Here is a 14,198-nt window from a genome sequence, read left to right on the forward strand (position 1 = left end):
GTATCTTGCTGTTGCCATAAGCATTTTTTCTGAATTATGAAGCTGAGGGAGGAGTGGGGGAGCTCAGTAAAGCAGAATAAAGTAAAATTGTTTTAGTCTAGTCTACTGTATCAGCAGCTCATATTTGTAGTCACCTATACACTGGAAAGACCAAATGCAAACTGGATACTGCTTTGTGAAGCACCTCCACACTGTCCATAGGAATTACACAATCTTCCTGTTGTTTACCATTTCAATAAACCACCTTACTCCTGTGCAAATATTTCTGTTCTGGGCCTTCTACAGTGTTCTAATGAAGATCAATGCAAGCTAGAGAAACCTCAGTTTCTGCTTGGCACTTTATAGCCTTTGGGACTCAATAATGAATTCCACAACTTCAGAGCATGAAGAATGATTTTCCAATGAATTTTGGTACCTTACCTTTACTCAAGACAATGATCAGATCATGGGTGATACTGGTCTTCAGTGAGAGTGTGAAGTAAGCTAATAAAAATAAAACAGCTCCTTTTACAATTCCCCATTGAAAGTCAATAGGGATCAGGCAATCAAGCTGCAAATTTATTATCACCTGTTTTCTATTACCACCCAAGCTAAATTTCATCCCACCAGTCATACATCAACATCTATATGGTTAGTGCTGAGGAAAAGGAAAGAGAACTATGCATTTTTCCAGTGTGCGGTATGTGTCACTAAAAAAGAATAAATTAATGAAGGGTTTTTGTAGACAGTTTAAAGAGATCTGGAGGTATAATAAAACAGTAACAAATTTAGATGGTTTAACTATTTGAAGATAAACTGGGGTAAAAGTAATATATGTGACCAACATTGGAAATTATGTTTAGAAAACGTTCAGGAGAAAGTGAGGATTGCAGTTGCTTGAGGTCAGAGTCATGAGTGTGGCGCTGGAAAAGCACAGCAGGCCAGGCAGCATCCGAGAAGCAGGAGAATCAACGTTTCAGGTATAAGCCCTTCCTGGTGAAGGGCTTATGCCCAAAATGTCGATTCTTCTGCTGCTCTGATGCTGCTTAGCCTGCTGTGCTTTTCCAGCATTACACTCTTGACTTAGAAAGCATTCAGTCATCTCCCCAGATCAGAAATTTTCCAATCTTCAGGAAAAGAAGCCTGACTTGGTATATTCCTGGGAAAAGGAGAGGGATTTATGCCCCCGAGAGGCCAAGTGGAGCCTCAATTGAATCTCATCTTGAAGATAGTACCAGCAATAGAATTTCTATATTATTGCATTGAAGTATCAGCTTAGATGTTCTGGAGTAGAATCATGACTGGATCATCAATTTAAAAATTTCATTGTGAGAATAAGAAGAGTAGTTGGATGGCATTTCTTTATTATTACAGTAGGATGCTTTACCACGGAGTGTAGTTAAAACAGAGATTATTGCATCTTTAAAGATGAGAGAAGAAAGATATAGCAGTCTGGAAGGAACAAAAATCATAGGATCAGTTTTGAATCACTCTATTAAACAGATGGTATGGACACAATAGGCCAAGCAGTTTTTTTTTCCTCGATTATAAATGTTTATGGTTCTTTCACTGATTCCATTAACTTCATTTGTCTTTCTTAAGTTGCATGTAGATTCAAAATAATTGGCTGTCATATGTGTAACTGAACAATTACAGTTAGTATTTAGCCAACTTAGCTTTAATCCACCCTTAAGTTTGAAATTCAAGCTGTCTTTGAAACATTTGAAATTAATTCAGTTGAGTCTGTAATTTTTTTAAAGCTGTTGTTGCTTTAAATCCCCAAGTCCTGTGATTAGATTTAAAAGGACATTGTTTTTAAATCATTCATAGGATGTGTGCATCACTGGCAAGGATTTTTTGCCCATCGCTAGTTGCCCTTGAGAAAGGGATGTGAGCTGCTTTCTTGCTGCAGTCCACTTGGTATAGGCACTCCCACAATGCTGTTAGAATGGGAGTTCCAGGATTTTGACTCAGTGATGCTGAAGGAATGGTGATGCATTTCTAAGTCAGGATGGTGAATCTCTTGGAGAGGAAGTTGTAATTGGTAATATTGCCAAGAATCTGCTGCCCTTGACCTTCTAGATGGTAATAGTCATGAGGTTGGAAGGTATTGTCTCAGGCTCTTTGTGAATTTCTGTAGTGCACCTTGTGGCGGGCACATATTACTGCTACTGAATGTCTGTGGTGGAAAAAGTTGATGTTTGTGGAAGAGGTTAAAAAATATGGTGCTGGAAAAATACAGCAGGCCAGGCAGCATCCGAGGAGCAGGAGAATCGGCGTTTCAAGCATAAGCCCTTCTTCAGGAATGAGGCTAGTATGCTAAGCGGGCTGAGATAAAGAGTAGGGGGAGGGAATTTGGGGGGCGGGGCACTGGGAATACGACAGGTGGAAGGAGGTGAGGGTGAGGGTGATAGCCGGAGAGGGGTTGGGGGCGGAGATGTCGGGAAGAAGATTGCAGCACAAGAGGGCGGTGCTGAATCCAGGGGTTGGGACTGAGATAAGATGGGGGGAGGGGAAATGAGGAAGCTGGAGAAATCTACAATGATCTCAGCCCGCTTGGCACACCAGCCTCATTCCTGAAGGAGGGCTTATGCCTGAAACGTCGATTCTCCTGCTCCTCAGATGCTGCCTGGCCTGCTGTGTTTTTCCAGCACCACATTTTTCAACTATGGTCTCCAGCATCTGCAGTCCTCACTTTCTGCTTTGTGGAAGTAGTACCAATTACGCAACTGCTTTCTCCTAAATGGTATCAAGGTTCCTGAGTGTTACGAGAGCTGCACATACCCAAATAAAAGGAAGCATTCCATCATACTCCTGATTTGTGCCTTGTAGATGGTGGAAAAGGTTGTTGAGCTCAGGAAGTCAGTTAGACACTTCTGAATTCCTAGCTTCTGACCTACTCTTGTTGCCTTATTATTTATATGACTAGTCCAAGTCAGTTTTTGGGCAATGGAAATCTGCAGGATATTGATAGTGAGGGATTCAGCAATAGTAATGTAATTGAATAAATGTGGATGGCAATGGTTAACTTCTTTTTTGTTGGAGTTGGTCATTACCTGACACTTTAGTGGTATGAATATTACTCCCCTCTAATCAGTCCAAGCTTAGATATGGTTTAGGTGTTGCTGCATTTGGACAAATAAAGCTTCATAATCTGAAGAATCACAAATGGTGCTGAACTTTGTGCAATCATTGGTGAACATCCCTACACCTCACCTTATGATGGAGGGAAGGTAATTGATGAAGCAGCTGAAAATTAGATTAGATTAGATTACTTACAGTGTGGAAACAGGCCCTTCTGCCCAACAAGTCCACACCGACCCGCCGAAGCGCAACCCATCCATACCCCTACATTTACCCCTTACCTAACACTACGAGCAATTTAGCATGGCCAATTCACCTGACCCACACATCTTTGGACTGTGGGAGGAAACCGGAGCACCCGGAGGAAACCCAAAATGTCGGGGTATAGGACACTACTCTGCGAATCTCCTCCAGAAATGTTCTGGAGCTCAGATGAATGACCTCCAACAACTACAATCTTCTTCCTTCGTGCTAGATATGACTCCAAATCACCGAGTCAAACATTAAATATTATGAATTTAATATATTGACATGCACAGAATGTTCTAGTTAAAATATAGAATCCAGGTTCAAAGATGTTTTTTCTGTATGAAGATGCATTTCCCCAAATTCGATTAAATCAATTGTGTAAGAACAAGAATAATTCACAACTGCTGGAAATCAAAGTAAAAGAGCTAATTAAAAAAAACAACACTAGCCACAGAAATTCTCTCTATAGTAACCTGCAGAGCATTTTCCATTTTTTTTTAGCAGCTTAACATTTCTTTTTAGTTCTATTTACAAATGCAGTGTATGTTCAGCATTTAAAAATTCCATATTTGATTGTGTAGCTGTGTTTATGAGATTATTTGCTCAGTTTGAATTCACAAGGCTTTGTATGTCAAAATAGCATCCAAATTTAATTTACACACCAGTGATGTGACTGTCTGATGAGTTAGTAAGAAGTTTCTTCAGATAAATATAAAATGCAATATGTTCTTAAATACACTTGGTAGTATTAATGCCTCTTTACATCATAATGAATAAAAATCCACAAATGAGTCAAAGTAAATCTTGAAAGCTGATTTATTTATACATCACCAATATGTCTCCATTGTTGATCCATGAATAACATGTTATGCATGTCATTCAGATGCAATAAGTATCATGGACCAGATTTTCCTGCCCCAATTAAGAAATGTTGATTTTCCTGAGGATGGTGGGGTAGGTGAGAGCAAGGGATTTGGTTAGCAAATTGAAGTCACCACTACCCACATGAATTGGATGGCTTGAAGTCATCAGGAGAGCTCATTAAGAGTTCATCTGACCTCCTAAGATAATCATGGATGCAAGTAGCTGTAAGGAGCTCTCAGAAGTTAACCAGCTACAATCTGACAGCAACAGGGTTGCTAGTCTGGAACAGTTTTAGTTAAGGCAAAAATGTGAGCATTTAGACAAAACTTACCAAACGATAACAGACTGTCTTATCCAACCTTTCCCTGTCCCACTCCAAGACTCTGTCCTGGTCAATTTGAAAATGAGGATTCTGTCACATGCACAGATGACAACCACATCTGGGCTAGAATGTAACCACCTCCCTGTTGTTCTGTAACCACTTTAATTACTACCCCACTTCACAATCCCTACCCAACACCAGCCATTAATTGACAGCAGATCCATATCTGGGACTTTAAGGCCTTATACCTGTGAAAAGCATGTTTCATGCCATGTTGGAAACAGAGCTGTGTTCACAACCTAGAATTGAATCTGCAAACTAATTTCTTTCTCCGAGGAAAATCCACTCAATGAATTAATAGATATACTGCAGTCAAATTACATTCAGACATACTAAAATTAGAGCTAAAGCATATTATATATTAGGACTATTCAAAAAGACAACCATAGATGGCTTCTATTAATTCTGTTGTGTTTTTTTTTACTACACAGAAATCCTCTCTGAGGGATCATCAGGGCAAAGTAGGCATGGGCTCACTTCCAGCCTTGGAATTTCAGCTACTGCACCAAATAAATACTCTGAGATATTCGCGTCTATTTCACCATTAAGGTGGGTGTTATTGGATGGTTCACAAACAACTTAATTAATTTTATTTTCATAAATACATTTCAAATTGAAATGCATTCTTAAATTGAAGAAGTAACAAAATGTTTTGAATTATTGTAGGTCTGTTGTATTCCTTTACCACATTTTAAGATTTATTTTCCTCCTTTAGCAAACATTTCTCCCATACTTTAATAAGTCTTACAATTGGAATTTTATTTCTTGTAGGTATGATACCATTGAGTATCCACCAATATCAAATGGCTCCAGGATTTACTATTCCCCTACATGTGAAATAGACAATGTAAGGTCACCAGTTTTACCCAAACAATTTTGTAGCACCAAGTCATTGTTGCGAGGTAACATTGAAAAAGCAAACATTAATGCACAGGTGAGCACTGCACTAAATAGAATGAAAGATGAGATATGGGAGTGCTTTGCAATTAATTACTTTCACCTACTAATTTTTCATTTTATTCATTTTTAAATTTTATTTATTTGTGAGATTTGGATAGTGCAGGCTGGGCCAGCATTTATTGGAGTCCGTAGTTGCCCTTGAGAAGGTGGTGGTCAGCTGTCTCCTTGAACTTCTGCAGTTCACTTGCTGTAGGTTGACCCACAATGCCTTTAGAGAGGGAATTCCAGCATTTTGGCCCAGGGACAGTGATGGAACACTGATATATTTCCAAGTCAGGATGGCGAGTGGCTTGGAGGGGAACTTGAAGTGGTGCTGTTCCCATATGTCTGCTGTCCTTGTCCATCTAGATGGAAGTGGTCATGGGTTTGAAAGGTGCTGTCTGAAGATCTTCGGTGAATTTCTGCAGTTCATCTTGTAAATAGTACACATTGCTGCCACTGAGTGTCAGTGGTGAAGGGGAGTGGATGTTGATGGATGCAGTGCCAATCAAGCAGGCTGTTTTGTCCTGGATGGTGTTAAGCTTCTGGAGTGTTGTTGGGGCTGCACTCATCCAGGCAAGTGAGAGATATTCCATCACACTCTTGACTTGTGCCTTATAGGTGGTGGACATTATCTCAGATATAAAATTAACAATTGATCTAGCATCCACTGCCAAAGAGAAGCAGGAAGAGTGCAATAGTCAGCAGCATGTACTTAGGAAGAGTCTAAGACACTAGGAAGTTTAACTGCAGAATAAGGTGTATTTGAAGGATTCATTCTGTGGCACTAACTGGAAGAATATCCTCAGTTGGAGAGAGGGTGAGTGCAGAAAGTTAACAAGATCAACAGGGTTTAAAATAATTTGGATTCTAATCTTTCATATTATTAATTTGTAATTTGAAATGAAATACTGCCAATAAATAATGTTCTACTTGCTTAACTTTACTTAAGAAAGGTCAGTGGTGTTGTAGGAGTCACTTAGGCAAATCTCATAGAGGTTAGTTTAATGCTGTCGACACATTGGTTCAAATCTCATCATGGTGAATGATGAAATTTAAATTCAATTAGTAAATCTGGAATGTAAAGCTAGACTCAATATTGGCGACCATGACAATTGTTTTAAAAATTCATCTTGTTAAGTAATTCCCTTTAAAAAAGGAAATCTACCTGGTTTGGCCTACATGTGACTCCAAGACCCACGGCTGTGTGATTTACTCTTGGGCAGCATTTGTTGACACCAGTAACTGTGGGAAGCTACGAATGCATGGTTCCAAGCACCAATGCCATCATGTACATTTTATGTGACAAGGAGGGCCACGACCCAGGACAGGATATTGCAAGGATGGCTCAGGAGCCAGGCAGTCCTCTCCCCAAATGTTTCCCTTCTGTGCTCCCCTTGGTTCCACCTCACTATCAAACTCCAAAAGCCCAACCCAGTTTTCTCCCCACCTCCCTCTCTCTCTTCCTGGGTCTTCCTAGTCTCTCCCACAACCCCATCCTGATGTGTTGCCCCACCCTCCCAATCTTCTTCCCCACCAACATCTACTTTCCCCTCCTCTCCCCTACCCAGGCTGTGATTCCCTTTATTCTCCCCCTCCCCTCCCTACTGCACCCCACCACTCTACCCCAGCCCACCCCACCCCATCTCACCACCATTATGATTTCTGGTGCAGTTCTGGTCAATTTAAAGCCACACATAGCAAACATACATCAGTGTCAGCGAATACAGCCTTACTCTGGACTGCCCTCTGAAATGGCATAGCAACACTCAGTTCAAGGGCAATTAGAGACATGCAACAAATGCTGGCCTTGCCAGTGATGGCTATATCTCGTGAAAGAATGAAATGGTATCAAAAACAAACTCAAAATAATGATTTGCCTACACCAAATCAGTTAGAATGGTCAAACATGGTCTTACACTAAATCAGTCAGAAAGCTTTAGCATAAGACAAAAAAAACCTATTGGAAATACAAACAAAAAGAGATATGCAGTTACCTAGTATACAAACTTCTCCGAGTGTTTCATCGACTATGTTTTGGTGTCTACACTGAGTAAAAAGTGAGGTCTGCAGATGCTGGAGATCAGAGCTGAAAATGTGTTGCTGGTTAAAGCACAGCAGGTTGGGCAGCATCCAAGGAACAGGAAATTTGACGTTTCGGGCCGGAGCCTTTCATCAGGAATGTCTACACTGAGGACTTTTACTCATAAACAATGTGCCCCTTATTGCCTTTTAACTCATTCAGACTTCTTTTGCCCAAGCAAGATTACCCTCTTCATAAATACATCACCACACTCTTACCTATACAGAATTTCATTTTCCAATTATATATTTTGTGAACATATTAATTGCCCAAATGTTGCTGTAATAATAACAGCAAAACTATCATAGTTCACTGTTATTACAGTATAAATCTGGCAGTGGTAACATTTGCAATTAAATAAAGAAATCCAGAGGCAAATGTTAGATCGCTTACCCTTCCACAAGGTGTGGTGTTGCAGTCTTCACTCATAGACTTAGCATTGAAATCACTATAATGAGATGAAGTCATGACGCTTACCACTAATTCTGCACTAAAGACAGCTGGAACAAATGGGTGACAGCATACATACTGATACTAAGTGACAATTGTTGATGAACAACTTCCCAAATAAAAAGTTTATAAATAGCAGGCTAGATGTTGTTGATTGCCAGCAGGTCCCACAGGGGGATCAAAAGTGGAAGATGATCCCTTTTAAGCCGTGAAATAATGCAGGTCACAGCCAATTAACAGACCTTCACTGGAGCCACCATACCATTAAGAATGGAGGCCTGCCCTCAAGACCTGCTTGCGCAGTCACAAGGATTTGCAGCTCAGTAGCCTCAGCTGTGCAATTGTGTGCAATGCTCAATGCTGAGGCTTAAGTTCTAGGAGGAGGATTCCACGATGGTCAGACACTCTTGATGTACACTAATGTTAATTAAGGAGAAGGGGTAAGACAAGGCTAGGCCATTGATGTGGTAGAGTTATTGCAATTACTGATAATGCCATTGTTGCAAGGTAGTCATTGGCACTGGAAAAGGATATCAAGTGAGGAACTAACTACCTACATTCATTCTCTGAAATAGTCATCGCATACCAAATACAGAACAACCTCGATTATCCTAATGTCAATTATCCATATTTCAGATTATCCAAACAAAATCTTAAGGTCCCGTAAAAACATTATCCATTATCCAAACAATCAGTTATCCGAACAGTCAGTTATCTAAACAAGATACTCCCTGCCTGTCTCATTTGATAATCGAGGTTGTTCTGTATACTGCTTCATTTTTGTCATATAACACATGAGATCCAGGGAGAGCTAGCCAGTTGGCTACAATATTGGCTTGATGGTAGGAGACAGAGAGTGTGGTAGAGGGATTAATTTCAGATTGGGGACCTGCAACCAGTGCTTTTCCCCAAGGATTAATGCGGGGTCCACTTTTGTTTGTCATGCATATAAACAATATGGATGAGAGTACAGGAGACTTGGTTAGTACGTTTGCAGATGACATCAAAATTCGTGGTATAATAGACAGTGAGGAAGTTTATCTAAGAGTACAATAGGATCTTGATCAGCTGGACCAATGGGTTGACGAGTTAGAAAAAGGCGAGGTGTTGTATTTTGGTAAGACAAACTAGGGCAGGGTTTACACAGTTAATGGTAGGGCTCTGGGGGGTGTTGTCAAACAGAAAGACCTAGTGGTTCAGGTACACAATTCCTTAAAAGTGGCATCACAAGTAGACAGGAAGGTGAAGAAGGCATTTGGCATGCTTACCTTGGTTGGTCAGAGCAATGAGTACCAGACTTGGGACGTTGTGTTACAGCTGCACAAGACATTGCTAAGGCCACATTTGGACTGCCGATTAGAATTCTGGACACCTTGCTTAAGAAAGTATATTATTAAACTGGAAAGGTGCAAGAAAGATTTACAAGAATGATGTAACTGAAACTGGAAGGTTTGAGCTATAAGGAGAGACGGATAGCTGGGACTTCTTTCACTGGAACACAGGAGGTTGAGGGGTGGCCTTATAGAGGTTTATAAAATCATGAGAGGCATAGATAAGGTGAATAGCTGAGGTTTTCTCCCTAGGGTAGAGGAGTCCAAAACTAGAAGGCATCGGTTTAAAGTGAGAGGGGAAAAGTTTAGAAGTGACTTGAGGAACAACGTTTTCTCATAGTAGGTGGGTGTATATATGGAATGAACTGCCAAAGGAAGTGGTAAAGGTCAGTACAAATACTACATTTAAATGATATTTGGCTAAATTGAATAGGAAAGGTTTAGAGGGACATGTGCCAAACAAAGGAAATGGGAATATTTCAGTTTAGGAAACCTGGTCGGTATGACTGTATGGCTGTAGTGCTGCTCTTGCAAAGGGAGAGATCTTAAAAAAACATGGATTCAAAGCAGTCCGAAAAGGGATTATATTTTTACCAATTCATTTTGTTCATTTGAAAAATAAGATAGACTCCAGCTAGAGAAATTCTAACTTGTCCTGCATATTAAGAAATTTGTTAAAGTATTTTTAAATACATTAATTTTCAAAAGTAGAAATTACATATTGAGCATTGATTTGTAAAGTGTACCTAAATTTAGAAATATGATTGTTTCAAACAATTCATTTGTACATTCTGTTTCTAAACTGGGAATGTTTTCTAAAAGGAAATTTTACATTTAAACACAACATTGGACAGAGCAATTGAGACTGCAAACAGCATGAAGAAAACCACCAGGAGGATGATTAAGATTTTGTCCGCTGACTTGGCCAAAGCTGAGTACTATAAATATTTGTATGATTTCTAATATTTTTCTGATACTGTAAATGAACCCAGTGTGATGGGTGGTGTAATATTAAATATAATAGTGCAAAATGGAATATGAATTTAATACTTTTTTTTCTCAAACAGTACATTGATTTGAAATATTAAGGGCTACAGTTAGATAATTATTGCAGATTTTGGGTCCTAGCTCTAAACTTCTTATATCTAGGATGTCATTGATCACTAGTAATCAGAAGTGACTCATTTTTGCGCAGATGTCCGAATAATTTGCTGGTGCTCAGGTTTCTATCTATTCCATAGTTCAAAAGAGCTGTCTTGATTAATGACCCTGAGTAACTGTAATTAGAGAGAATGTTCCTTCTTGTCCTCCTCAACCTCTTTGCTTTACTTAGTCGACATGTAAGTTTCTCTATCCTTGCTTTTCAGTGTATTACAGTTGTAGCCACTCACTTGATTCTAGTCCTTGCATCTCCTTCAATGGCTTTTCACATAGACACTTTGAAAGAGTCTAACCAAAGTAATGTGTAATTCAAAACTGTACAAAATCATGTAACCATGTGATTATGATGTGCTACATGTGACCCCACCATACGTCTGTATCTGTAAAATCTTACTTAATGTCCTGTTTTGACACCATATTTCTACCTTAATTAGTTTGTACAGTTTTAAATTACTTATTATTTTGGTTAGACCCTTGGCATGTACCTCTTATACCTATCATGTTATTCCAGCCATTTAGTCTACCTCCAGCACCATTTTATTTTTAATTTTTAAAATTATCTCTCTGCCGCACTTAATCGGATTATAGGTCATCCCTTCACTGGTTATTAAGCTGTTGACACTTTACTCACCATCTAACATTCTTGGTCACCTGGAGAGACTAATTATCTGACATTCCACTCACACCAGCTGTATGATCCTTTGATCTCTCTGCCCTTAATCCCTCTGCCTATAAACTCTGTGGCTGTGTGCTCTTTTCTCTCACTACACCTGACAAAGGGCTGTGCTCCAAAAGCTTGTGATTTAAAATAAACCTGTTGGATTATAACCTAGTGTCATAACCTTCTGACTTTGTCCACCCCAGTCCAACACCAGCACCTCCATATCACGACTCTTTAAAAAAAGGTTCAGAGATTCCCAACAGCTAAAGCATTGATAACTAGAATGCACACATTTAATGTGATTGTCTAAGAATCACAGTCAACAAGTGGTTAGGATTTGGAAGGTACATTTTAATTGGGTAGCAAACAAAGATTCAACAGTAGCCTTTAAATTTTGGATAAATGCTTGCAGGATTGCAGAGAGATTGGAATAAGCAGGGCAGTAAGTAACTGTATTGTTCTTCAAAATATACCAAATATTTTTTGTGTTGAACATTTCAATGAAGCTATGAAGTCAGACATTGAAAAACATACTTGCTGGTGAAGACTTGAAAAACATGAGTAGACGTTAAAAGCACAAAGTATGGATTGCCCACTCGCATTTGAAAAAGTAGTGCTGCAGTTACAAATATGCAACAGTGGATGGTGCAACAATTCTTCTCAGCATCTCTAAAGCATCAGACATTTATTAAATCTTACTGAAATGATTTTTTCTCATTTTATTTTGCTATATATGCAGGTAATAAACCCCAAATATAAGAGTGAGCTAATAGAAAAACCTAATCCCCAAATATGTGTGAGCCAGTAGATAAACACAGAGAAAAGTTTTATTACTTTTTATAAAGCTGCAGAAAGCACCAGAATCATTGTCAAATATTTCAAAATATCCTAATTTAAAATAAACCTATTATTTAAACAAGAACAGTATCAAAATTCAGACTGATTAAATTACAGATCATCTTATCCCACCCAAAGAGCCTTGAGGAACCTTTGTAACTAAATCTTCTTAACTGCCAACAATAGTTTGTAGTAGATGAATAATAGTACCTGTAATTACATTACATTTAAGTACTTCCTCCAGTTAAATCAACACAATATTTTTGAGTTATTAAATCTGGCAATACTTATCAGATTACTGTTCATTTTAAGATGTCTATCATTAAAAGAATACATTTATTCATGAGACTAATAGTTCTGTCGATAATGGTTTGTATACTGACCAAGCCAGTCCACTCAATGGATTTTGAAACAACTAGGTCAGCTGTAAAGTTCCCCTGTTATTGCTCCTGAAGTCTGATATTTCATCTCCCACCCAGCAGGACTCATTGAACATTTAATTATACACCATAAATATTCAAAAAGTGAACCATTTTCCAGAGTCATCATACACTGTGTATTACATACTGGATTACAAAAAGATAATAGAATGTACCCAGGTCATGGTTTCACAAGAAATACAAGCATCTAGTTTTCTGAGAGATTCTGTTTCAAGCAAATGATTGAAGTTAATCTAAATATGTTATTACAACATTTCAGTGTATCATACATGGTTAATTTTACAGAATATTGAATGAGATCACTGAGGTAAATCAACATTCCTTGTCCTTCTTGACCGGCCTGCAGCCTTTGACATGATTTAACTAAACCATCTTCCTTCACCACCTGCCATTGGGACCACTCTCATTCTTATTTTATCTAATTACAACCATATCATCACTTTATGAGTTATTTATTGTCACATATTTATGGGAGATACAGTGCCACAATCTGATGCCATTTTGAATTACAAAAAGAATAAAAAGAAATTACATAAATAGAGTTCATCTTCTGTAAAAGGGGTCTTTAAATATAGTTCCAGGGCTTCTGTCAGGTCTCCACAAGGTGGCCTGGATCTCAAGGAGTTCCTATGCTTAGGCCTACCAAAGCCAGGAGCTGACCACCCACCAAGCACCAACGAGACAATGACCCATTGAGTTCACTTCTCAGGCCTACCGCAGCCAGGTGTCCTGACACCAGGTACTGCCACTGTTGCAGCCACAGACCTGTCGAATCCCCGAGTCCACACTCACGGCCTATTATAGCTAGAAATCCTCACTCCAGGCACCACAGCCAACAACCCTCCGAGCACCGCTCCAGTTTCCCACTTGTAATGAGTTAACTCCTTGTTCCACTACTAATACCTGTGGTGTCCCCTCCCATTTCTCAACACTGCTGTATCTCCCTCATTGAGATCATGCTCATCCAGGTCTTTTTCTGCATAAATCTATGGGTCAAAAGTAATCATTCTGTTTTGACAGCTTTCCACAAACTCTTTTCCTGGATGTATGACAGTGAATATGACGAATGAATCAGGCGAGAGTCCAAAAATCAGAGTCATAGAATCCCAACAGTCAGATAGAGATTATTAGGTCCATTGAGTCTGTATCAACTTTCTGAAGAGCATCCCACCCAGACCTACACCCCACTCTATTCATATAACCTGACATTTCCCATGGCTAACCCATCTAGCCTGCCACATCCCTAGCCACTCTGGGCAATTTAGCATGGCCAATCCACCTAACCGGCACAATTTTGAACTGTAGGAGGATATCCACTGCCAGATTGCTGTCATCAAGTCAAACCTTCACAATTAGGTCCTTGTCATCAGTTGTTGCAAAGCCTATATACATGCATTTGCATCTCAGGAATGATCCAACTTACTGGAATGAACTTCCCTTTCCCAATCAATTTCTGCCCAATGGAGATACACCCTGCTCAGGAAACGTGACTATATAAACCAAGCATGTACCTGGTGATGTTGCTTCTCGGCTTCCAATCCAGTGAGTACACCATTTTAGCTGCCTCTACCAAACCTAATCATTGGACTTTGTCTTTGTTTTTACTGTAACCTCTGCAATTGCAGGCTCCTCATTGACACTTAGGCAGAATGTGTCCCTGGATTATCACAGCTGAAGAACTGCAATGCACTGCCCTTCAAGTAATACTTTAGCAGACAGGGTCATGCAGCAGATTTTG

General features: G+C 39.4%; 1 protein-coding gene across 1 annotated transcript in view; it reads left to right on the forward strand.

Moving 5' to 3' along the window:
• Positions 1-6,235, forward strand: part of LOC132818498 (uncharacterized) — an 82,810-nt gene extending 76,575 nt beyond the window's left edge. The window contains exons 19-21 of the mRNA XM_060829558.1: positions 4,990-5,107; positions 5,330-5,492; positions 6,119-6,235. Of these exons, the coding sequence (XP_060685541.1) occupies positions 4,990-5,107; positions 5,330-5,492; positions 6,119-6,235 (398 nt within the window). The remainder of the gene's footprint in view (positions 1-4,989; positions 5,108-5,329; positions 5,493-6,118) is intronic.
• The last annotated feature ends 7,963 nt before the right edge of the window (positions 6,236-14,198 follow it).

The sequence above is a fragment of the Hemiscyllium ocellatum genome, chromosome 9 (assembly GCF_020745735.1).
Source record: "Hemiscyllium ocellatum isolate sHemOce1 chromosome 9, sHemOce1.pat.X.cur, whole genome shotgun sequence".
Taxonomy (NCBI): domain Eukaryota; kingdom Metazoa; phylum Chordata; class Chondrichthyes; order Orectolobiformes; family Hemiscylliidae; genus Hemiscyllium; species Hemiscyllium ocellatum.